Raw genomic sequence first — 27,461 nt, forward strand, 5'->3', positions numbered from 1 at the left:
ACTGCTACACACACAGCACATTCACCTAGTGTACTGCTACACACACAGCACAGTACATTCATCTAGTGTACTGCTACACACACAGCACAGTACATTCAGCTAGTGTACTGCTACACACACAGCACAGTACATTCAGCTAGTGTACTGCTACACACACAGCACAGTTCATTCATCTAGTGTACTGCTACACACACAGCACAGTACATTCATCTAGTGTACTGCTACACACACAGCACAGTACATTCACCTAGTGTACTGCTACACACACAGCACAGTACATTCAGCTAGTGTACTGCTACACACACAGCACAGTACATTCACCTAGTGTACTGCTACACACACAGCACAGTTCATTCATCTAGTGTACTGCTACACACACAGCACAGTACATTCAGCTAGTGTACTGCTACACACACAGCACAGTACATTCACCTAGTGTACTGCTACACACACAGCACAGTACATTCACCTAGTGTACTGCTACACACACAGCACAGTTCATTCATCTAGTGTACTGCTACACACACAGCACAGTACATTCAGCTAGTGTACTGCTACACACACACACACACACACACACACAGCACAGTACATTCATCTAGTGTACTGCTACACACACAGCACAGTTCATTCATCTAGTGTACTGCTACACACACAGCACAGTACATTCAGCTAGTGTACTGCTACACACACACACACACACACACACACACACAGCACAGTACATTCAGCTAGTGTACTGCTACACACACAGCACAGTACATTCAGCTAGTGTACTGCTACACACACACAGCACAGTACATTCACCTAGTGTATTGCTACACACACAGCACAGTACACTCAGCTAGTGTACTGCTACACACACAGCACAGTACACTCAGCTAGTGTACTGCTACACACACAGCACAGTACACTCACCTAGTGTACTGCTACACACACAGCACAGTTCATTCATCTAGTGTACTGCTACACACACAGCACAGTACACTCATCTAGTGTACTGCTACACACACAGCACAATACACTCAGCTAGTGTACTGCTACACACACAGCACAGTACATTCCGCTAGTGTACTGCTACACACACAGCACAGTACATTCAGCTAGTGTACTGCTACACACACAGCACAGTACATTCAGCCTGGCTTCTCCTGCCTTCTTTATCTGCTCTCTAACACAGAAGAGGCTCTTGGTCCTGTAGGAGTAAGAGCCCCCATTAACTGTACTGCATGGTATTGTGTTGGAGTTACAAAGCTGTATGTGCCCCCGGGGTCAGTCCTGCTCTTTAGCTAGGAAGGACGAAGGGGGCTTAGTCAGCCTAGGTCCTATACGGTGAAGATGCTGCTGCAGCAGAGGCTCAGTACAGCCAGGGGCAGAAGGGCAAGTCTGGGTCATTAGCAGAGAGCAGCCCTCTCAGCCAGCTACACACAAACACGCACGCCACCCCCAAGGTAAACCCTTTGAAATAGGATCAGGGAGCCAACCATATGGTTTCCGCCTAACAACGGAGGATCATTGGGAGAGGGATGTGCTTGGCTGGCTGGCTGGCTAGGAAGGACATAAGCTTGACAGTAATGCTGAAGGAAACTAGGCAGCAAGAAAAACTCCACCCACTACAAGGAAAACTAAATCAACGTTAATGGCAGAAAAGGAACAATTACATCCAGTGCAGCTGCTGCCCTAAAGGACATGATTGATTATTTTATTTGTTGCAGATGCCCAGAGTCAGCAAAAACCTGGGTGAGGAAGCTGGGCAGGGAACACACACACAGACACACACCAATTGAAAGGTAGCCCTGCTAATTGAGAGTGAGGTAGTGGGCCATGCAGTTTACTCTGTGTGATCTCTCCAGACCTTCACTTGATGTCAGCAGGAAGTGAGTAGCAGCCTGGTCTGTGCAGAGAGGAAGGTTTTACACGCAGATAACATGGCCTACAGCAGCACAGACACACCCAAGGCTTCCCCTTACCACCCCACAAGCCTAGCCACCCCTTACAACCCAGGCTAGCCACCCAGAAAAAAATATTTCCCACTCTACGGAAAACAAGTCACAGTAAACGCTAGCCAACTGCTGCTTTGGTGTCAAAACCTTTGGCTGTTGATGACACCATCTTAGGTGAAAGGAAACTATATCAAACCATTAGACAGTTTGTCACTGGTTTATGAACAATAGAGGAAAGGGTTCAGGATTACAGTTTGAAATTCTAAATGATTGATTTGATTTTCTGAGGGAAAAAGATGCACAGAGTATTACCCTGGGGATAACATGAAATTCACTTGTTTCCAACGTGGTCCCCTGGTTCTGGGACCATCCTGCCATGGTCCCAAAACACATTCAACAGTTGAACAGATTCTCTAAGAACACCTGCTGCAACACCATTAGTTTCAAGCAGGCAATTTAAAGTCAGAAAATTAAACCTTAATCACATAAAGAAATAGAATTTTAATGAATTTACTTTAACAACTGAAGGGAGCATAAAGAGGCTTGAATTTGTAATGCAAAATATTACAAACACCAGTCAATCATTGCATTTCTATTATCAAATGTTATGCTAGTGTTTTTTGACCCGTACCGCAACATAAACTAAAGTAACTTTAGTTATGCAAATGGATAAGTTGCAGTCACTGTTCCTCTTGTGTTATAACAAAAATGCAATTACAATGTGTTAATACTACAGTGTTACTTCACAGGTATAATAGCAATTTCAATCCCAAGTGTTACATATTCTTATTTCCATGTGTCAATAAAAACCTATTATTATCATATTTCAATGACCATACACTCATTATGCAAGAAATACTGGCATTTCAAGTATAAGAGAACTTCACTAGTAGCACAATGGACACTATTAACTGCAAGTTTGTCTCAATTGACAAACACTAGTTAATGTGGCCTCTCGCTACAAACAATTGAGCATCATTGTTTGGAGGTGCAGCTTCATACAGATTCAATGCACATGAAAAAACACAGTCAAAATAATGACTATTTGCACCGTCTCCTGGATTGAGCCACTTATGGAGCCAGATAACGCTTTAGACAAATGCGTCGTGCCACCCATGGAGGGACTGTTGTGGTAGAAGATGGGAACTGTAAATGGAGGACGACGACACATGGTTTTCCTGCTTCCTGACGGAGAGTCAATCAAACGCTGTCACACAGGGGGTTTAGGGGGGTTCCAATGAGCATGCCTGTAAACATCTCCATAGACAACTCCCCTCTCTGATCTGAGAGGACAGTCAAAACCCTTAGTGCGGTTCGCTTAATTTTTTTGTGCAGTGTGAACACTGGAAAAGAACTCAGACTCCTCAAAATAGCTCCCGATGCAAACCGAACTGAGACCTTCCCGAGAGGTGGACTGAGTTCGGTTTGCTTGAAGTCCACGGTCCGATTCCCTTTTTTAGTGCAATGTGAACACAAAGCGCTCCAGGATCGCTTGTCATTATTCCAGTACCACACACTAGGCTACTGCAACACTGTTCCCTTGCCCATAATCCTTAGCAATGGTGCGACAAATGAGAGAAGATGCACAGGCAGGTTCGCATAAAAAAAACGTGCTGTTTTTGATCATTGAGTAGAGATTGTCAAGGATACATGGAAATTCCCCAAAGGTTTTGTACTGACACGTTTAAATGATTTGTTTGTGACGTGATCTATAGGCTACGAAAGAGCTTAATTGTTTTGATTGTGGGGTTTGAATAATGTGAGAAAATGCCAACATATTTGGTGAGAATCACATCATAGGGTACAAAATCAATGCAAGCTCTAATAGACTTCGTAGGGATAGGCGTCCCGTCAACGGGACAGTTACAGTTGTAAATCGATCATAACACATGGCGCTGCATGCAGATTTTAGAGAAACAACAAATGTCGGTACATATATGTGTCATATATCAGCTGAAAGCTTAAATTCTTGTTAATATAACAGCACTGTCCAATTTACAGAATTTATTGCTGCGAAAAAATTCCATGCTATTGTTTGAGAGCTCCTAACAACAAAACACTGTTTTCACTGCGATTGGTTTGATAAATTCACCTCTGAAGGTGAAATGTGTACTTACATTCTGAAATCTTGCTCTGGTTTTATCATCCAAAGGTTCCCGGAGATAACATGAAGTGTCGTTTTGTTAGATAAAATCCTTTTTCATATCTTAAAAGGGTCCATAAAGCATGCACGATTAATTTTGTATTTCCACTCGTTCCATTTGCAAAGAAGGGAATCTGTGAAAATGTAACCCTAAACGTTGTTTCAACAAGTCAAATCACATTTGTATGTATTCCTCAGAGATCCTAGAACGTAACCAGACTATCATTAGGGGTGTAGTATATCCTATAGAACACCATATTAGGTCAGAGAGCGATGCCTTCATGGCACGCCAATGACGCGGGCGGTCTTCACTTGAATGACTAACTTTGTCAAATAAGCACCAATCGGGGTCAAACAAAGCTAGCTAGATAGCCAATGAGCGGGGCTTTACCGGAGTATCCGGAAACCCTGTATCTGTCGTAAAATGTAGCTACTAACCTTGTGCGACAGCATGCCTTTCCCTTTTGGACAAAAATTTAAAGAACATTCAAAGTTATGAAGTTATGAAAACTGGTTGTTTTGCAAATGTTGAACTTATAATATGGCTACTAATACTGGAAAAGCTGAATCAGTCCAAGTACACAGATTTGATGATATTCTTGCAGAAAAATGTAATATGAATGCAAATGTCTCCTTCACGATTTGCGCAAATGTACCTGGGTGACATCGCACTAACTGTCGTGCAGTTCGCTCATACTCAAGTTATCCGTCTGAAACGTTGCACATACACTGCTGCCATCTTGTCGACGCCATCTTGTCGACACCATCGGAACTACAACCAGAGTGACGGCTAGAACTGGGACCGTTGTTGCATTTCAAAGATGGTTATAGAAAAAAAAATTGTTGTTTTTCTTTGTATTTTCTTCTACCAGATCTATTGTATTATATTCTCCTACATTCAATTCACATTTCCACAAACTTCAAAGTGTTCGCTTTTAAATGGTACCAAGATTATGCATATCCTTGCTTCAGGGCCTGAGCTACAGGCAGTTAGATTTGGGTATGTCATTTTAGGCGAAAATCGAAAAAAGGGGGGCTTTTATAAAGGGTCAGTAGCCTACATTGAGTATACTTTTTAAGCATTATTCAATCTGCAGTTATTCTTCTGCTATTTATCCTGTTACAAGTAATATTTACGTGTTAATATTATGTTTGGATTATAATTATCTACTAGCTTCCTAAATGGTATGATTGTCATGAACTATGTAATAGAAAGAGGACTCGGACAACAAAAATGTTAACGTGAACTGGCAAGAGAGCTGAGTCCTCACTCAAAGGCAAGGGCAGTGTGAATACAAAGAGAACTGAGTTATTGAGCTTTTTTTTTTTACCCCAGAGATCACTTTAAAGAGGACTAAGATTGGTTAGAGAGAGAGAGAGAGAGAGAGAGAGAGAGAGAGAGAGAGAGAGAGAGAGAGAGAGAGAGAGAGAGAGAGAGAGAGAGAGAGAGAGAGAGAGAGAGAGAGAGGCTGAAGTATCAGCTTGAAGTTATCCCATGTCAGCTTGCCTTGCAGTGAGCCAATATCCAGGGATATAAGTACTAACTCAGCTCTAGCACGCACAGATCACAGAGCGCACTGGGCTGGGCTGGCTCATTAGTCGTGGGCATTCCTGGCCCTCCTCCATGGCAATCCTACGAGCGTCAACCAAACACTGAGTCATGCCAGCTGGTCACCCGAGTGGCGGACCACAGGCAGTACGTCTTGCTGTATGTGTAACATGTGAGTCACATGTAAAGACAGGTTTATGTGTGGAAGAGTCTGGTGTGACTTCAAGAGGGCCATATGTGGCAAAGAGGACCCTCTGTCTGTAACAAACCAGTAAGAACATTGAATTTGTACATCTTGCCCCAGTGTTAAGGAAAACCTAGCAATTAACAGCATATGATTTTTCCTATCTTAGGTCAGCTAAAGAAAGAGAGCCCTATTCTCAGGATAGGAGTCCTGAGGAGGCAGATGGGAAATGCTCTCTTTGGGAAACGTGCTCACAATCTAATAGAGAAGCTAAAAATAAACATGAGTGCCAGGCCTTTAAATCAAGATGTCGTCTTTGGCAATGCATTTTTAATTAACAGCTGAATTTTCTAAGGATGAGAGGGACACTGTCAAGCATTCGTCATCCCTGCTTCAGCAAAGCTAAAGAGACACTCTCTCTGATTAGTATTTTAACAGGCATTTGAGTTCTGCCTCATCAATTGCATACTTTTTTTTTATACGATCTAGGGCCGACCGATTGCGCCGATTACAAAACATTCACATACGACAACTGACATCAGACAGTGTGTTCTCTCTATTGTGAGGCTTCTTTGTCAGTTTCTCAGCCAAGATCAGCTAAGCTAAGCAAACAAGCATGGATAGTTTTTTATTTGATTTGAGCTAAAACCCCCAGTTACATGACTACCGCAATCTGGACCCCCTCTGCGTACTAGGAACATTCTGAAACAGCTGTTGATTGCTGTTATGAAGTGTGGAGTTGTGGACAGGGTCAACGAGGTCTGGGATAAGCTGCCAGCCGCAGGTGACTGTAGGGTTAAACAGACATATATCCATAACAGTATTTCCCTCCCTTCACCCCAGCAGTACTTCAAAAGGTAAGTCCTGCGCTCGCCGCTCGTCTTAGTCTGTGCATCTGCCAAATGCAGGCCTCTTAAGAGCTGCTTCTGACTGACGTGGCTGCTGCTGCTTTAAAGAAAACAGGCTGTCTGAGAGCCTTTTATGCTCAGGGTATTAAAAGTCTCAAGCAGCCAGTCTGCAGGCTTCATAATCATCCCAAAAAAACAAAGAAACGACAGTGAATGAGGCTGGAAAGCCAATGGTTAACATGGATAATCTGGGGAAAGGGGTGTTTTGTTTTGTTGACTGGGACACGACACGATACACACAATGACGGTGCTGTGTTGGTGAACTGTAAAGTTGGTATTGAGCTGCAAGTATGGTGGTGTGCTGTGCAACGGTCATTGTGAGCAACAGAGGGTCAAAGGTCACTGTAAACGCAGCACTTCCTTCATGTCAGCCCTGGAATCAGCGACATTGGATAATGTGTGGATTACCAGAAGACCAGTCAGAGACTAGTTACATATTATGTCCTGAATAAGGTAGCTTTAGTGTAAAAGAACTTTAACTGAGGGTAAGACTAGCTTTCTCTTAAAGTCTGATGTAAGGTTTTCAAAAATGTATTTGCTTGTTGTTCTAATCTTTTGATATACTTCTAGTCTCTCATTTACCCAGGTATTGTACCTGCACATGAAGGTTAACAATTAAACAGTTAAATTAACTGATGTCATCATTAATCCATTGATTGTCATTCACCTCCTAATGTTTCTCTTAAGCTCAATCAGCAGCGTTTGTAGTCTAAATCTATTTCACCTGCCTTGCAAACACTTCTGGAAGAGTGACCTGACCAGCGTTTGATCAGCATCTCACTGCAGGTCACACAGGTCAATGAGTCTGACACAGGGCAAGGCAAGAGAGAAAAACACACACACACAAGTCTGAACCTTTCCTCACTTTCTCAACTCTTTAAAACAATACTGGAATAAAGAATATCAGGTTACAAACATGAAGATGGCAACTGGGAACAAGCAGCCTCTTTGAACCAATAAACCAGAAGGATGTGTGTGTGTGTGTATGTGAGTGAGAGAGAGAGAGTTATTAGGCTAAGGAGGAGGGGGCAGGTCTTAACACCTCAAACCCCACTCATCTCTTTATGACCACACAAACACATTCCACACAAGGATCAAACCCCAATCATCTCTCTGTGACCACACAAACACATTCCACATAAGGATCAAACCCCAATCATCTCTTTGTGACCACACAAACACATTCCACACAAGGATCAAACCCCAATCATCTCTTTGTGACCACACAAACACATTCCACACAAGGATCAAACCCCAATCATCTCTCTGTGACCACACAAACACATTCCACATAAGGATCAAACCCCAATCATCTCTTTGTGACCACACAAACACATTCCACACAAGGATCAAACCCCAATCATCTCTTTGTGACCACACAAACACATTCCACACAAGGATCAAACCCCACTCATCTCTCTGTGACCACACAAACACATTCCACATAAGGATCAAACTCCACTCATCTCTCTGTGACCACACAAACACATTCCACATAAGGATCAAACCCCACTCATCTCTCTGTGACCACACAAACACATTCCACACAAGGATCAAACCCCACTCATCTCTCTGTGACCACACAAACACATTCCACATAAGGATCAAACCCCACTCATCTCTTTGTGACCACACAAACACATTCCACACAAGGATCAAACCCCAGCTAACAGCTAACCTTTATTTAACCAGGTAGGCTAGTTGAGAACAAGTTCTCATTTCCAACTGTGACCTGGCCAAGATAAAGCAAAGCAGTGCGACACAAACAACAACAGAGTTACACATGGAATAAACAAACATACAGTCAATAATACAATAGAGAAAGTTTATATATATATGCTCCAGTTTCACCTATTCTGCCTGCGGCTATGGAACCCTGACCTGTTTACCGGACATGCTACCTGTCCCAGACCTGCTGTTTTCAACTCTCTAGAGACAGCAGGAGCGGTAGAGATACTCTCAATGATCAGCTATGAAAAGCCAACTGACATTTACTCCTGAGGTGCTGACCTGTTGCACCCTCGACAACTACTGTGATTATTATTATTTGACCATGCTGGTCATTTAAGAACATCTTGGCCATGTTCTGTTATAATCTCCACCCACCACAGCCAGAAGAGGACTGGCCACCCATAGCCTGGTTCCTCTCTAGGTTTCTTCCTAGGTTTTGGCCTTTCTAGTGAGTTTTTCCTTGCCACCGTGCTTCTACACCTGCATTGCTTGCTGTTTGGGGTTTTAGGCTGGGTTTCTGTACAGCACTTTGAGATATCAGCTGATCTAAGAAGGGCTATATAAATACATTTGATTTGATATATACAGTGTGTGCAAATGAGGTAGGATAAGGGTGGTGAGGCCATAAATAGGCCATAGTGGCGAAATTATTACAGTATGGCAAATTAAACACTGGGGTGATAGATGTGCAGAAGATGAGGGTGCAAGTAGCGGTACTGGGGTGAAAAGGAGCAAAATAAATAAAATAAATAACAATATGGTGATGAGGCAGTTGGATGGGCTATTTACAGATGGCTATGTACAGGTGCAGTGAGCTGCTCTGACAGCTGGTGCTTAAAGCTAGTGAGTGAGATATGAGTCTCCAGCCTCAGTGATTTTTGCAGTTCGTTCCAGTCATTGGCAGCAGAGAACTGGAAGGAAAAGCGGCTGAAGGAGGAATTGGCTTTGGGGGTGACCAGTGAGATATACCTGCTGGAGCGCGTGCTACGAATAATCTACATGAATAATCTAGCTAAGAGCATCAATGGCTAAACACTCAATGCAAGACAAAATATCCTCTTTTCCCATAGGAGGAGATTAAAACTAGCAGCACATGGCAGTGTAGCTAGAGGCCATTAAAACGACCCAGTACATTCCTAACATAAGCAGCACCTCCTGCACAAAATATGAAGACAGACATATTCTACAAGCTCTACTGTCCTTCGTTTACAGTCACAAAAACATAATTCTATTCAAAATGTTACAGTTTACCCATGTCTAATGCTTCTTACAACTGTGTTAGTTACAGAAGCAAATGGTTTGGTTTTGGAACCGCTTTGATAACAACAAATACCTGTTGGACTTTAGAGTAAAGTTTGGTTGAGAAGTAGAGAGAGAGATCAGCTGGGTCCAGTACACTCCTGGAGCAGACAGACAAACAGACAGATGTAATCAGAGTGGAGCCAGCTTCTCAACAGGTGTTGTTTTTATAGACTCCTATCCTAATCTCCTTTGGTACACTGATCTGAAAACACAGGATGGATGAAAGAAAGGTGGTTGATAACTTCTGGGATTTTTATTTCGAAGATATGAATTCATATTTTCTTCAAATAAAATGTTTGCCCTTTCCTAGAGTCATTCATTTCTAAATAAAGATTTGACTGATTATCTTTGTGAAGTCGGCCCAGTCACCCCCACTTTACAATAACAACCTCTCCTTCGCCCACCACAAGTAATCATTCCCAACCATTGTGGAACTAAGATTCTTCGGTCAAAAGTCCGGTCGCAACATGCATGAATGCACATGAATAATCTAACTAAGAGCATCAATGGATAAACACTCAATGCAAGACAAAATATCCTCTTTTCCCATAGGAAGAGATTAGCTACACTGCCATGTGCTGCTAGTTTTAGAGCCCTTGGCTTAAGCGTATAGATAGCCAAAGGAATTAAAATTTAACCTGAGAAGCCGAATTCCATCTGGGCTGTACCCAGTTGAGCACATGACACAAGCTCTCTATGCCAGGGCAAAGCCAATTTACTCCACATTTCACAGCTGCACGCATCACTGCACGCATTACTGAGCACTTCGATGCATTTACTGCACTGGAGGGCACTCCAAGGGAGACGGTCCACTGATAACTAATAGCCCCCCACTGCAGGTTTCCTGCCCCGTATTTTGGCTCTGGTTTGGAACGGATAGCTATGCAGTTACTTATGGCTTTAACTAACTCCACGGATTATATAGGCTACATGTGAGCAGACCAACACCAGTGCTGGCCTGGCAGGCACATGATCAGGGATATCCCGAAGCAGTGGTGGCTACCTTCAACACCATCTAAGTTGGAGTCAGACCTCCAACTTAGATGGTGTTGAAGGTAGCCACCACTGCTTCGGGATATCCCTGATCATGTGCCTGCCAGGCCAGCACTGGTGTTGGTCTGCTCACATGTAGCCTATATAATCCGTTTATATTTATTTATTTATTTTATTTCACCTTTATTTAACCAGGTAGGCAAGTTGAGAACAAATTCTCATTTACAATTGCGACCTGGCCAAGATAAAGCAAAGCAGTTCGACACATACGACAACACAGAGTTACACATGGAGTAAATAATACAGTAGAAAAATAAGTCTATATACAATGTGAGCAAATAAGGTGAGATAAGGGAGGTAAAGGCAAAAAAAAGGCCATGGTGGCGAAGTAAATACAATATAGCAAGTAAAAACACTGGAATGGTAGATTTGCATTGGAAGAAAGTGCAAAGTAAAGATAGAAATAATGGGGTGCAAAGGAGCAAAATAAATAAATAAATACAGTAGGGGGAGAGGTAGTTGTTTGGGCTAAATTATAGATGGGCTATGTACAGGTGCAGTAATCTGTGAGCTGCTCTGGCAGCTGGTGCTTAAAGCTAGTGAGGGAGATAAGTGTTTCCAGTTTCAGAGATTTTTGTAGTTCGTTCCAGTCATTGGTAGCAGAGAACTGGAAGGAGAGGCGGCCAAAGGAAGAATTGGTTTTGGGGGTGACCAGAGAGATATACCTGCACGAGCGCGTGCTACAGGTGGGTGCTGCTATGGTGACCAGCGAGCTGAGATAAGAGGGGACTTTCCCTAGCAGGGTCTTGTAGATGACCTGGAGCCAGTGGGTATGAAGCGAGGGCCAGCCAACGAGAGCATACAGGTCGCAGTGATGGTAGTATGTGATGGTAGTATATGGGGCTTTGGTGACAAAACGGATGGCACTGTGATAGACTGCATCCAATTTATTGAGTAGGGTATTGGAGGCTATTTTGTAAATGACATCGCCGAAGTCGAGGATTGGTAGGATGGTCAGTTTTACAAGGGTATGTTTGGCAGCATGAGTGAAGGATGCTTTGTTGCGAAGTAGGAAGCAAATTCTAGATTTAACTTTGGATTGGAGATGTTTGATATGAGTCTGGGAGGAGAGTTTACAGTCTAACCAGACACCTAGGTATTTGTAGTTGTCCACATTTTCTAAGTCAGAACCGTCCAGAGTAGTGATGTTGGACGGGCGGACAGGTGCTGGTAGCGATCGGTTGAAGAGCATGCATTTAGTTTTACTTGTATTTAAGAGCAATTGGAGGCCACAGAAGGAGAGTTGTATGGCATTGAAGCTTGCCCGGAGGGTTGTTAACACAGTGTCCAAAGAAGGGCCAGAAGTATACAGAATGGTGTAGTCTGCGTAGAGGTGGATCAGAGACTCACCAGCAGCAAGAGCGACATCATTGATGTATACAGAGAAGAGAGTCAGTCCAAGAATTGAACCCTGTGGCACCCCCATAGAGACTGCCAGAGGCCCGGACAACAGGTCCTCCGATTTGACACACTGAACTCTATCAGAGAAGTAGTTGGTGAACCAGGCGAGACAATCATTTGAGAAACCACAGCTATCGAATCTGCCGATGAGGATGTGGTGATTGACAGAGTCGAAAGCCTTGGCCAGGTCAATGAATACCACTACACAGTATTGTTTCTTATCGATGGCGGTTAAGATATCGTTTAGGACCTTGAGCGTGGCTGAGGTACACCCATGACCAGCTCTGAAACCAGATTGCATAGCGGAGAAGGTATGGTGAGATTCGAAATGGTCGGTAATATGTTTGTTGACTGAGCTTTCGAAGACCTTAGAAAGGCAGGGTAGGATAGATATAGGTCTGTTTGGGTCAAGAGTGTCCCCCCCCTTTGAAGAGGGGGATGACCGCAGCTGCTTTCCAATCTTTGGGAAATTCAGACGACACGAAAGAGAGGTTGAACAGGCTGGTAATAGCGGTTGTAACAATTTCAGTAGATAATTTTAGAAAGAAAGGGTCCATATATAGAGCTTTTATATCGATTTTTAGAACAAATAAACCATAAATAAACACTACCATTCCTTGAACACCTGGTCGGAAAACTGTCATATTCCAATTATTAATTAATCATTGGAATTTCACCAACAGAAAATCCTTACATTGCTGACGTTTGCCTGATCAGACTAAACCTCCCACCAAGCTTTGTAAACCCCCTCCTCATTATGAAGCTGTATTTTCAAGATTAATATTTAGTACTGAAATACATTAAAAACACATTGGACTGAGTCTGAGTGCAACTTTGTTTTTAAAATAAGAGGCCTTGAGTGCTCAGCTGGATGGGTCTCTGGGAGGGAGGGGCAAGCTCCTGAAAACCTTTGTGCCTTTAGCGAGTACAGCGCTATAAATATCCAGGCGGTCAGCAGTGGTGCAGATTAAAATCAGACAATGAGCAACAGAAAGTGATTTTGAGGAAAGGTCAGGCTAAGATTAAAGAGGCGGTCTGGTGTTGCTGGGGATGCACGGAACAGGGGGAGCAGGAAAAGTAGGAGGGGGAAGACGGTGACCCTGACCAATGGTGTGTGCAGGAAAGACTACAACAAGTAGAATTCATTACCATCCAACTCCAAACATAAGCCCAGCTAGAGATACTGTATATGCCCAGCCCCAAAATAACCCTTTATCCCTTAACTGTTTTCAGATCTGATGGAAACTGATGGGAGTAAGCCATAGGGTGGAATGTTCTCTAATGCCACTGGAAGACTAGGTGGGGCCAACAACATATTACTTAAATACAGTTGAAGTCGGAAATTTACATACACTTAGGTTGGAGTCATTAAAACTTGTTTTTCAACCACTCCACAAATTTCTTGTTAACAAACTATAGTTTTGGCAAGTCGGTTAGGACATCTACTTTGCGCATAACAAGTCATTTTTCCAACAATTGTTTAAGGTACAGATTATTTCACTTATAATTCACTGTATCACAATTCCAGTGGGTCAGAAGTTTACATACACTAAGTTGACAGCGCCTTTAAACAACTTGTAAAATTCCAGAAAATTATGTCAAGCTTCTGATAGGCTAATTTACATCATTTGAGTCAATTGGAGGTGTACCTGTGGATGTATTTCAAGGCCTACCTTCAAACTCAGTGCCTCTTTTCTTTTGATTTTTCTATAATGTCAAGCAATCAGCCAAGACCTCGGAAATTAAATTGTAGACCTCCACAAGTCTGGTTGATCCTTGGGAGCAATTTCCAAACGCCTGAAGGTACCACATTCATCTGTACAAACAATAGTCCGCAAGTATAACCACCATGGGACCACGCAGCCGTCATACCGCTCAGGCAAGAGACGCGTTCTGTCTCCTAGCGATGAATGTACTTGTGTGAAAAGTGCAAATCAATCCCAGAACAACAGCAAGGGACCTTGTGAAGATGCTGGAGGAAACAGGTACAAAAGTATCTATATCCACAGTAAAACATGTCCTATATAGACATAACCTGAAAGGCCCCTCAGCAAGGAAGAAGCCACTGCTCCAAAACCGCCATAAAAAAGCCAGACTACGGTTTGCAACTGCACATGGGACGAAGATTGTACTTTTCTGGTCTGATTAAATAAAAATAGAACTGTTTGGCCATATTGACCATTGTTATGTTTGGAGGAAAAAGGGGGAGGCATGCAAGCCGAAGAACATCATCCCAACCGTGAAGCACAGGGGGTGGCAGCATCATGTTGTGGGGGTGCTTTGCTGCATGAGGGAATGGTGCACTTCACAAAATAAATGTAATCACAAGGAACAAAAATTATGAGTATATATTGAAGCAACATCTCAAGACATCAGTCAGGAAGTTAAATGGGTCACAAATGGGTCTTCCTAATGGACAATGACCCCAAGCATACTTCCAAAGTTGTGGCAAAATGGCTTAAGGACAACAAAGTCAATGTATCAGAGTTGACATCACAAAGCCCTGACCTCAATCCCATAGAAATATTTGTGGGCAGAACTGAAAAAGTGTGTGCGAGAAAGGAGGCCTAACAAACCTGACTCAGTTACACCAGCTCTGTCAGGAGGAATGGGCCAAAATTCACCCAGCTTATTGTGGGAAGCTTGTGGAAGGCTACCTGAAATGTTTGATCCAAGTTAAACGATTTAAAGGCAATTCTATCAAATACTAATTGAGTGTATGTAAACTTCTGACCCACTGGGAATGTGATAAATAAATCACTCTCTACTATTATTCTGACATTTCACATTCTTAAAATAAAGTGGTGATCCTAACTGACCTAAGACAGGGAATTTTTACTCTGATTAAATGTCAGGAATGGTGAAAAACTGAGTTTAAATGTATTTGGCTAAGGTGTATGTAACCTTCCGACTTCAACTGTACCTATAGAGGGATTCCATGGCAGCGGAATTTATTTTGGGTCTCAGATTGTTCTGGCAATTCTCACATAGAAACTTTATTGGGAGGAAGCATGTTTGAAATGCTTATTACATTTGTATCACAAATTATTTTTGAGAAAATCCTGATGAAAGTGGCCATTTTAGGCCTATACATGCCTCCTGTAAGACTGTATGATTCGTGAACCATACATGATACAGACAACATATTAGTGTCATTATACTCCTTATAGTGTGCTTTAACATATGGAGTAATGTCTAGATTCTGAAATATACACTTTCACAGTCATTTATTCAACATAAAAAATATGAATATCTCAAAACAACCCTTTTAGGTTTAGTTAATTTTAAGACATATTGTTCGTAACAATATACTCTACAAGTACATCACATTTCCAGAGAGGACTTTGCTAATTCTGAAGTTCTGATCATTGAGCACCACCAACACAGTTAATGGTAAATGGATTCAAAGGGAACTCCCTCTGCTGGTGATTTGCTGAATGTTCAATCCTAAAGGAGGGCTGTGATTGGTTAATGACCTATAATGTCCATTTCTGTCTATAAAATAATTTAAAGTATCAGAGCCCACTCTGGAAATATTATGTGTTTCGAAGAGTATTTTGTTCCAAACTCGAAAAGGGTAGATTTGAGATACTCATATTAATTGTTTTAATGTTGAATAAATTACTGTGAAAATGTGTATTTCAGAATCTAAACATACTCCATTATGTTAGCGCACACTATAAGAATAATAAATATACCAAGATGTTGTCTGTATCATGTATGGTACACGGATCATAAGGTCTTACAGGAGGAGGCATGTACACTGAGTGTACAAAACACCTTCCTAATATTGAATTGCACCCCCCTTTGCCCTCAGAACAGCCTCAATTAGTCAGAACAAGTACACTACATGGTGTTGAAAGCATTCCACAGGTATGCTGGCCCATGTTGACTAATATGCTTCCCACAGTTGTGTCAAGTTGGCTGGATGTCCTTTGGCTGGAGGACCATTTTTGATTCACACAGGAAACTGTAGTGTGGAAAAACCCAACAGTGTTGTAGTTCTTGACACACTCAAACTGGTGCTCCTGGCTTCTACTACCATACCCCGTTCAAAGGCACTTAAATCTTCTGTCTTGCCCATTCACCCTTTCAATGGCACACAAACGCAATCCACGTCTCAAGGATTAAAAATCCTTTAACCTGTTCCTCCCCTTCATCTACGCTGATTGAAGTGGATTTAACAGGTGACAACAGTAAGGGATCATAGCTTTCACCTGGATTCACCTGGTCAGTCTGTCATGGAAAGATTAGTTCATAATGTTTTGTACACTCAGTGTATAGGTCTAAAAAGGGCCTAAAATGCCCACTTTCATCATGATACAAATGTAAAAAGCATTTCAAACATACTTCCTCCCAATAAAGTTTCTAGGTAAGAATTGCCCGAAAACTCAGATACAAAAAAAATTATTCAGCTCCCGCTGGCGTGGAATCGCCCTATATGGCCCCTCGAGATGTACAGTAGGAGTAGCATAGGTATATTAATGGGTTGTTTTTAGAGTGGAGAAAAGAAAATGGCAGGTAGAGTCTGACTGACTGATCACTGACAAACAGGACACTTGCTGAGTGATAACAGTGCTGCAGTAATACTGTAGTAGTAATTACAATGTTATTGCACTGGTAGCAACATCAAGGCCCCTCGGAATCCACATGTGCTCTGTACTTTGAAGAAGCGAAGAACGCAATGTGGTTCTATAGGCCAACTAATGTATTTCCAAAACTAAGGCACTTGAACATGGCCAGGTTGGGAGCCTTGGCCCCTTGAAGAGAGCCCAGAAACAGATGAAAGCCTAATCCCAAGTCTTAAAAACAGTTTATGGTTAAATCTGGGGATGTTACCCACAGGACAGGTCCCTGGATCAGAGAGCTGTGTATCAAAAGCTATTTACCCCCCCACCTTCACACTCACATTTTTTTCACCTCAACCTTAGAAATTGGATATGCTTAATAAGCTACTAAACAGTACATAAACATACCTAGATTTTGAGTATTGGGGGATATAGGGGAGGTGAGTTCAGTCTCACTTCTGAAGATTTTTTTTTTTGCCTGTGATTCCACCTAATGGGAACCAAAATGTTGAATAACTGTAACTGTTACTGACATAATCACAACATAGGCCTACATATTGATTCATATCTAACTTTGCAGCCTACTACTACACAAGGTCAGGTCACGTGCACACGGCCTCCTTAGAGAGAGCGCATGGCATCACACATTCTTTGCCTCATCCAGAAGGTAGGTAAACATATTTGTAACACTTACCAGACCACCCCAAAAGCTCCATAGCCGATGGGTCTGTCGGGCTCTATGTCCAACTGCGGCTGTAAGTGGTGCGAGTGTTGATGATGGTGGTGGTGAGCTTTGACAGCCGCAGCTTGAACTTGGGCAGGTGCCGCTGCCGCTGCCGGGCCGGGGGCTTGTCCAGGAGCTGGCGAGGGAAAGTATGGTTGTTGCTGGCTCGGGTTCAGCATTACCGCGGCTGCCGCTGCAGCTGCTGCTGTAGAAGCGTGTTGTTGTACAGGGTGGACAGCGGCGGCAGAGCCGGGGTGTTGCAAGTGATGCTGGCCCGGGTGGTGATGGTGGTGGAGATGGGGAGGTGGGAGATGCGGTAGTTGGTGGTGATGGTGCGGGTGATGGGCAGCAACTGCCGAGGCGCCACCGTTGTATGCAGCCATCATTTTTGCGGCATTGGCAGCCGTTGTTCCGCACAAAGCCATTCACTCAATAACAATAAAAAAGAAAGGAAAGGAGGGATATAGGTGAAAATGCGCCTTTTATTTTACGCGAAAATAATATCCCAGGTGAAGGTAGGCTATAGGATTGGGCAGATGGTGTTTAACTGGTCATTGGTTGTGACCCGATGCATACAATCAACAAAACCAACTTGAAAAGGTTTGAATTAAATAAACATGTCAGCTATAATTCTGAGATCAACCTCACTCTCCCTGAAAGCTTTATCATTACACGGATCTGACCTACTTCTCGTAATTACATTTTCTTCCGCATGCACCGATAGCAGATAGGCCACTAAACTATTGCAATAATTAAAATGTAAATTAAGTATATTTTGTTTCAATTTTTAAATAAAAAATGCGACAGAAAATAACCCGCACCCCCCACAATAAATAAATTATCCACGGCCCTAGGTCTCCCTCATGTTGGAAGTGGCGTTCCCCTCTCCACTGGCGAAACTCGGTCAATTTCCCCTTCTTGATATTAAAAGGGAAACCGATATGTATCACATGGGAAATAGCACAGCATTCATCTTTCATTACTCAAGTTTGCCATATTGTCTGGTCCAGCACCGCCGTTGTTCCCACCGCCTGTGCTGCATGCAGTTTGCAGAAGTTATTCGGCTTTAGGTCGAGCTACCGTTGTTTGCTTGATAGCCACTTGTAGTAGGCGTTGCAAGAACAGTATGGGAGACTTCAAATGTTCCGCATATAACAACAATTCCAATATTATGTAGCAGTAGACTGACTGCAAGAACAAATAGACCCAAGCAAAGCGAGAACGCTACCGAGATGTGATACAATGTTGCCGTTTACGACGTCTTGTAGAAATAGCCCAAGGACCGTTGTCCTCCCTCAGATGTCACAATTCCCGCAACCCCAGACTCCAGAAATCCGAATCATGTTGATAAAATTAGCTATATTTTTTTCTGGATAACGAGGAAAACAAATTCTTCTGACAGCACAGTCAACTTATTTTCCCCATTGGATCCCGTGTGTTCAGCTTGTTCCGCACACTATCTCCCTACGCAGTACACACATAAATCCATTAAAGGAAAATATGAATAAAAACAAAAAATATCCAAAAGTCCCTTGTATTTAGAAAACAAGCAGCCAGTGTCGACTCCCTCCAGCCGGATGGTGCTGTCAGGACCTAGGAAACATGCACAGCCAGAGAACACAACCACTCAGTGATGGAAGGCTGTGGCTCCAATCAAAAGACGAGTTGTGACGTTTTTTATGTTTTTTAGCCAATCAGTTGCATCCAGATAGCAACCGAGGATTTACCACAAAAGTCAAGGCCTGTGGACACTTGAAACTACCGCCATTGTGGAGACCTAGACTTGTAGGTCGCAGTGAAATATGAATAGAACAGTTGAACCCGAATGGAGAACACGAGCTCCAGTTGCTCATAGAAATTACACGAGGAGCGCGACCCAATCATTATCCGCTCAACAAGAACGTTATCTTTTACGCACAGTGATAGACATAGAATGTAACCAGTAACTGCTTACATCTCTTCATATATTGCAAGGGTTTTGAAAATTGCGTTCAGTAGCCTAGCCTATATGCTATCTATACACATGCCGAAAAATATTGATTTATTGTATAGCCTACATGTTGTTATTATAGACACTTGGTAACAGTGTTACCCATCAAAATCACGGTCACACAACTTTAGCCAATGCGTTATCGACTGCCTGTTCAGGCTATTAAAGATTTATAAACGAACTAGGCAAATAATTCACTTTCTACAAACATCTTATAGGTTGAAAACCCTTTTACACGCCCATCAAAAACGGTACCTTAATGCAGTGTAAGTTCTACCATAATCATTCTTAAAAGACAATAGCATAACAACAAATAAAATGTCATTTTTGTTGCCCCTCTCTGAGGTGGTGTAACTATCACATCCCTGCAGAAAGATCCAGGTACATTGCTTTGAGAGATTCTGAACATCATGGTCTGACAAGTTCAGGTGGGCAGCCATAGACACCTGCAGTCCAAGTAAATATGTCAAATATATCTCATTAAATATTGCCACTAATTAGTGTCTGGGGAGAACGCTACTATAGTCTCTCTCTCTGTGTCTGGGGAGTATATTTACTATAGTCTCTCTCTGTGTCGGTTTACTATAGTCTCTCTCTCGCTCTGTGTCTGGGGAGTATGTTTACTATAGTCTCTCTCTGTGTCGGTTTACTATAGTCTCTCTCTCTGTGTCTGGGGAGTATGTTTACTATAGTCTCTCTCTCTCTGTCTCTGGGGAGTATATTTACTATAGTCTCTCTCTCGCTCTGTGTCTGGGGAGTATGTTTACTATAGTCTCTCTCTGTGTCTGGGGAGTATGTTTACTATAGTCTCTCTCTCTCTGTGTCTGGGGAGTATGTTTACTATAGTCTCTCTCTCTCTGTGTCTGGGGAGTATGTTTACTATAGTCTCTCTCTCTTTCTCTGTGTCTGGGGAGTATGTTTACTATAGTCTCTCTCTCTCTGTGTCTGGGGAGTATGTTTACTATAGTCTCTCTCTCTCTGTGTCTGGGGAGTATGTTTACTATAGTCTCTCTCTCTTTCTCTGTGTCTGGGGAGTATGTTTACTATAGTCTCTCTCTCTCTGTCTCTGGGGAGTATGTTTACTATAGTCTCTCTCTCTCTCTGTCTGGGGAGTATGTTTACTATAGTCTCTCTCTCTCTCTGTCTGGGGAGTATGTTTACTATAGTCTCTCTCTGTGTCGGTTTACTATAGTCTCTCTCTCGCTCTGTGTCTGGGGAGTATGTTTACTATAGTCTCTCTCTGTGTCGGTTTACTATAGTCTCTCTCTCTCTCTGTGTCTGGGGAGTATGTTTACTATAGTCTCTCTCTCTCTGTGTCTGGGGAGTATGTTTACTATAGTCTCTCTCTGTGTCGGTTTACTATAGTCTCTCTCTCTCTGTGTCTGGGGAGTATGTTTACTATAGTCTCTCTCTCTCTGTGTCTGGGGAGTATGTTTACTATAGTCTCTCTCTGTGTCGGTTTACTATAGTCTCTCTCTCTCTCTGTGTCTGGGGAGTATGTTTACTATAGTCTCTCTCTCTCTGTGTCTGGGGAGTATGTTTACTATAGTCTCTCTCTCTGTCTGGGGAGTATGTTTACTATAGTCTCTCTCTCTCTGTGTCTGGGGAGTATGTTTACTATAGTCTCTCTCTCTCTGTGTCTGGGGAGTATGTTTACTATAGTCTCTCTCTCTCTGTGTCTGGGGAGTATGTTTACTATAGTCTCTCTCTCTCTGTGTCTGGGGAGTATGTTTACTATAGTCTCTCTCTCTCTGTGTCTGGGGAGTATGTTTACTATAGTCTCTCTCTCTCTGTGTCTGGGGAGTATGTTTACTATAGTCTCTCTCTCTCTCTCTGTCTCTGGGGAGTATGTTTACTATAGTCTCTCTCTCTCTGTGTCTGGGGAGTATGTTTACTATAGTCTCTCTCTCTCTCTCTCTCTCTCTCTGTGTCTGGGGAGTATGTTTACTATAGTCTCTCTCTCTCTCTGTGTCTGGGGAGTATGTTTACTATAGTCTCTCTCTCTTTCTCTGTGTCTGGGGAGTATGTTTACTATAGTCTCTCTCTCTCTGTGTCTGGGGAGTATGTTTACTATAGTCTCTCTCTCTCTCTCTCTCTCTGTGTCTGGGGAGTATGTTTACTATAGTCTCTCTCTCTCTGTGTCTGGGGAGTATGTTTACTATAGTCTCTCTCTCTCTCTCTCTCTCTGTCTCTGGGGAGTATGTTTACTATAGTCTCTCTCTGTGTCTGGGGAGTATGTTTACTATAGTCTCTCTCTCTCTGTGTCTGGGGAGTATGTTTACTATAGTCTCTCTCTCTCTCTCTCTCTCTGTGTCTGGGGAGTATGTTTACTATAGTCTCTCTCTCTCTGTGTCTGGGGAGTATGTTTACTATAGTCTCTCTCTCTCTGTGTCTGGGGAGTATGTTTACTATAGTCTCTCTCTGTGTCGGTTTACTATAGTCTCTCTCTCTCTGTGTCTGGGGAGTATGTTTACTATAGTCTCTCTCTCTCTCTCTCTCTCTGTGTCTGGGGAGTATGTTTACTATAGTCTCTCTCTCTCTGTGTCTGGGGAGTATGTTTACTATAGTCTCTCTCTCTCTCTCTCTCTCTGTGTCTGGGGAGTATGTTTACTATAGTCTCTCTCTCTCTCTGTGTCTGGGGAGTATGTTTACTATAGTCTCTCTCTCTCTGTGTCTGGGGAGTATGTTTACTATAGTCTCTCTCTGTGTCGGTTTACTATAGTCTCTCTCTCTCTCTGTGTCTGGGGAGTAGACTTACTATAGGCTCCCCCTCAAGACTGGATAATCCCTCTGACAGAAAAAGGCCCCACAAGGATGGTCCACCCAGATTATTAATTAACCTAATTTTATGGACACCGGGAAAATAATCTAAAACCGAGAAAGTAGCAACCCGGAAAGTTAACAACTCAAGATTTCAGTTTGTTTACATGGCTAAAGTGTCATTAGGCATATTGCTAAATGAAGGCCAGGAGTTAAGTATCTCCCACATCAATACAGGGCCTCTATGTCTGGCTGGGCCCAATTCAAATATACATTATTTGATCTTTTAAATCTCACCTCACAAAAGTCTGGACAGATCTCAATTGAATGAGAAAGGTATTACATAATCATTGAAAATCTGGCTCCAGCTATATTTTTACTGTGGGGATGTCCTCTGTCCTCTACAGCACAGCAGAGTGACCCAGCTATGGCGACTCTAATGGGGAGCAATCATCCAATTAGTTTGCAACATGGACGGACAGTGCTGCTGGAGGCACAGGAGAGGAGAGGAGGGGGTCACAGCACAGGAATGCTGGGGGGAATGTGCCTGGCAGAGAGGAGGCTACCATAGTTTGTAATTGGAGCAGAAAACAGATGGTCAGCAGCACGCACATCATGATAAAAAATTATATTGGGGAAGATGGCGAAAGGAGACACAAATAAACCTCATTGTTGACCAGTCCAATAAATAAAAATAAAAAATCAACTTTCAGTTATATTAGTGTTGTCTTGGGGCATTAGGTAATGCCACTCTCATTTAGACTTACCACACACAGCTCTGCCAAAATGTTACAATTGTGAAAAGTGGTGATGTACTCTACTTTCTAAAAAGGCACTGTACAGATGCTGTATCTTAATTTGATCACTCTGTTGTTGCTGAAAAAAATTGCCTTGTGACTTACATAAATTCTCTCACTCGCTCAAATGCTAAAGCACCATACAGAATAAATGTCCTACTACTGTAGGTCCTACAACTGCAACATTCACATGTACAACAATGTATCTGAAATGTTGTTTTATATAGCTTAATAACACAAGATATATATTGGTCTCTACTACGACATACAAGTGTATCCGAAATGCATCCGTAGCTTACACCCAAACTATAGCTTCTTGTAGCCTATCAAAATTAATTTCCCATTAGAAATTAGCACCTTCTTTTATTTATCACCTTATTTTGTTTTACTCCTGCAATGAAACTGGTCAAATTAAGATCCATTTAGATTTTTCACCTAGTCGGCCCAGGGGTTCGAACCAGAAACCTTTCGGTTCCTGGGCCAAAGCTCTTACTAACCGCTAGGCTACCTGCTGATCCCACACGTGTATATCAATAAACAAGATATAACATTATAAAATTCTATATACTACAAAGTAAAATATGTGCATTGCCATGAAGACTAGTGCCAACATTACCTTCAGAGTTAATGAGGTAGCTACAATGGGAGAGTTTCACTGTTCCCCTGTCTTCTCTCTGTCTCTCTCTGTGGAAGACAGGTCTATTTAAAGCAGCAGGTCATTTCCGTCCAAGTCTGTTTTTAGGAACTCGCTTTCTTAAGAGACTTCACAGGAGAGGAAATGAGATGTAAAACCTGGCCAAATTATGACAATTTCTATCACACTGGAAAATCAGTAGCTCCCGTAGCCCATTTCATTTATCAGCCGAGTCAGTCACGATGCCACACTGAAAGTGCATTTTTATGGGAAGTGGGGAAATGGTGGATGCTCATTAAGAGCAGGCTGTATGTGGAAAAGATTTGCTTAGGTGTGACTCCATACAGTACCTGTACGTGGATGACCTTTGCTGAAGTGTGACTCCCTATCTGTATGTGGACAAGCTTTGCTGAGGTGTGACTCCATATCTGTATGTGGACAAGCTTTGCTGAGGTGTGACTCCATATCTGTATGTGGACAAGCTTTGCTGAGGTGTGACTCCATATCTGTATGTGGACAAGCTTTGCTGAGGTGTGACTCCATATTTGTATGTGGACAAGCTTTGCTGAGGTGTGACTCCATATTTGTATGTGGACAAGCTTTGCTGAGGTGTGACTCCATATCTGTATGTGGACAAGCTTTGCTGAGGTGTGACTCCATATCTGTATGTGGACAAGCTTTGCTGAGGTGTGACTCCATATCTGTATGTGGACAAGCTTTGCTGAGGTGTGACTCCATATTTGTATGTGGACAAGTTTTCTGAGGTGTGACTCCATATCTGTATGTGGACAAGCTTTGCTGAGGTGTGACTCCATATTTGTATGTGGACAAGCTTTGCTGAGGTGTGACTCCATATCTGTATGTGGACAAGCTTAGCTGAAGTGTGACTCTATAAACTGTATGTGGACAAGCTTTGCTGAAGTGTGACTCCGTATCTGAATGTGGACAAGCTTTGCTGAGGTGTGACTCCATATCGGTATGTGGACAAGCTTTGGTGAGGTGTGACTCCATATCGGTATGTGGACAAGCTTTGCTGAAGTGTGACTCTAAAAACTGTTTGTGGACAAGCTTTGCTGAAGTGTGACTTTAAACTGTATGTGGACAAGCTTTGCTGAAGTGTGACTCTATAAACTGTATGTGGACAAGCTTTGCTGAAGTGTGACTCTATAAACTGTATGAAGTGTGACTCCATATCTGTATGTGGACAAGCTTTGCTGAAGTGTGACTCTATAAACTGTATGTGGACAAGCTTTGCTGAGGTGTGACTCCATATCGGTATGTGGACAAGCTTTGCTGAGGTGTGACTCTATAAACTGTATGTGGACAAGCTTTGCTGAAGTGTGACTCCATATCTGTATGTGGACACGCTTTGCTGAAGTGTGACTCTATAAACTGTATGTGGACAAGCTTTGCTGAAGTGTGACTCCATATCTGAATGTGGACAAGCTTTGCTGAGGTGTGACTCCATATCGGTATGTGGACAAGCTTTGCTGAAGTGTGACTCTATAAACTGTATGTGGACAAGCTTTGCTGAAGTGTGACTATAAACTGTATGTGGACAAGCTTTGCTGAAGTGTGACTCTATAAACTGTATGTGGACAAGCTTTGCTGAGGTGTGACTCCATATCGGTATGTGGACAAGCTTTGCTGAGGTGTGACTCTATAAACTGTATGTGGACAAGCTTTGCTGAAGTGTGACTCTATAAACTGTATGTGGACAATCTTTGCTGAAGTGTGACTCCATATCTGAATCTGGACAAGCTTTGCTGAGGTGTGACTCCATATCTGTATGTGGACAAGTTTTCTGAGGTGTGACTCCATATCTGTATGTGGACAAGCTTTGCTGAGGTGTGACTCCATTTCTGTATGTGGACAAGCTTTGCTGAAGTGTGACTCTAAAAACTGTTTGTGGACAAGCTTTGCTGAAGTGTGACTTTAAACTGTATGTGGACAAGCTTTGCTGAAGTGTGACTCTATAAACTGTATGTGGACAAGCTTTGCTGAAGTGTGACTCTATAAACTGTATGAAGTGTGACTCCATATCTGTATGTGGACAAGCTTTGCTGAAGTGTGACTCTATAAACTGTATGTGGACAAGCTTTGCTGAGGTGTGACTCCATATCGGTATGTGGACAAGCTTTGCTGAGGTGTGACTCCATATCTGTATGTGGACAAGCTTTGCGGAAGTGTGACTCTATAAACTGTATGTGGACAAGCTTTGCTGAGGTGTGACTCTATAAACTGTATGTGGACAAGCTTTGCTGAGGTGTGACTCTATAAACTGTATGTGGACAAGCTTTGCTGAAGTGTGACTCTATAAACTGTATGTGGACAAGCTTTGCTGAAGTGTGACTCCATATCTGAATGTGGACAAGCTTTGCTGAGGTGTGACTCCATATCGGTATGTGGACAAGCTTTGCTGAGGTGTGACTCCATATCTGTATGTGGACAAGCTTTGCTGAAGTGTGACTCCATATCTGAATGTGGACAAGCTTTGCTGAGGTGTGACTCCATATCGGTATGTGGACAAGCTTTGCTGAGGTGTGACTCCATATCTGTATGTGGACAAGCTTTGCTGAGGTGTGACTCCATATCTGTATGTGGACAAGTTTTCTGAGGTGTGACTCCATATCTGTATGTGGACAAGCTTTGCTGAGGTGTGACTCCATATTTGTATGTGGACAAGCTTTGCTGAGGTGTGACTCCATATTTGTATGTGGACAAGCTTTGCTGAGGTGTGACTCCATATCTGTATGTGGACAAGCTTTGCTGAGGTGTGACTCCATATCGGTATGTGGACAAGCTTTGCTGAAGTGTGACTCTAAAAACTGTTTGTGGACAAGCTTTGCTGAAGTGTGACTTTAAACTGTATGTGGACAAGCTTTGCTGAAGTGTGACTCTATAAACTGTATGTGGACAAGCTTTGCTGAAGTGTGACTCTATAAACTGTATGAAGTGTGACTCCATATCTGTATGTGGACAAGCTTTGCTGAAGTGTGACTCTATAAACTGTATGTGGACAAGCTTTGCTGAGGTGTGACTCCATATCGGTATGTGGACAAGCTTTGCTGAGGTGTGACTCCATATCTGTATGCGGACAAGCTTTGCGGAAGTGTGACTCCATATCTGTATGTGGACACGCTTTGCTGAAGTGTGACTCTATAAACTGTATGTGGACAAGCTTTGCTGAAGTGTGACTCCATATCTGAATGTGGACAAGCTTTGCTGAGGTGTGACTCCATATCGGTATGTGGACAAGCTTTGCTGAAGTGTGACTCTATAAACTGTATGTGGACAAGCTTTGCTGAAGTGTGACTATAAACTGTATGTGGACAAGCTTTGCTGAAGTGTGACTCTATAAACTGTATGTGGACAAGCTTTGCTGAGGTGTGACTCTATAAACTGTATGTGGACAAGCTTTGCTGAAGTGTGACTCCATATCGGTATGTGGACAAGCTTTGCTGAGGTGTGACTCCATATCTGTATGTGGACAAGCTTTGCTGAAGTGTGACTATAAACTGTATGTGGACAAGCTTTGCTGAAGTGTGACTCTATAAACTGTATGTGGACAAGCTTTGCTGAGGTGTGACTCCATATCGGTATGTGGACAAGCTTTGCTGAGGTGTGACTCCATATCGGTATGTGGACAAGCTTTGCTGAGGTGTGACTCCATATCTGTATGTGGACAAGCTTTGCGGAAGTGTGACTCCATATCTGTATGTGGACACGCTTTGCTGAAGTGTGACTCTATAAACTGTATGTGGACAAGCTTTG

The 27,461-nt window shown here is 42.7% G+C and overlaps 1 protein-coding gene across 1 annotated transcript in view; it reads right to left on the reverse strand.

Moving 5' to 3' along the window:
- Positions 1–19,139, reverse strand: part of LOC110507903 (serine/threonine-protein kinase NLK) — a 92,635-nt gene extending 73,496 nt beyond the window's left edge. Inside the window, exon 1 of the mRNA XM_036964616.1 lies at positions 17,477–19,139. Coding sequence (XP_036820511.1) covers positions 17,477–17,931 — 455 coding nt within the window. The 5' untranslated portion in view covers positions 17,932–19,139. The remainder of the gene's footprint in view (positions 1–17,476) is intronic.
- Positions 19,140–27,461: the final 8,322 nt, after the last annotated feature.

The sequence above is a fragment of the Oncorhynchus mykiss genome, chromosome 27 (assembly GCF_013265735.2).
Source record: "Oncorhynchus mykiss isolate Arlee chromosome 27, USDA_OmykA_1.1, whole genome shotgun sequence".
NCBI classification, from domain to species: domain Eukaryota; kingdom Metazoa; phylum Chordata; class Actinopteri; order Salmoniformes; family Salmonidae; genus Oncorhynchus; species Oncorhynchus mykiss.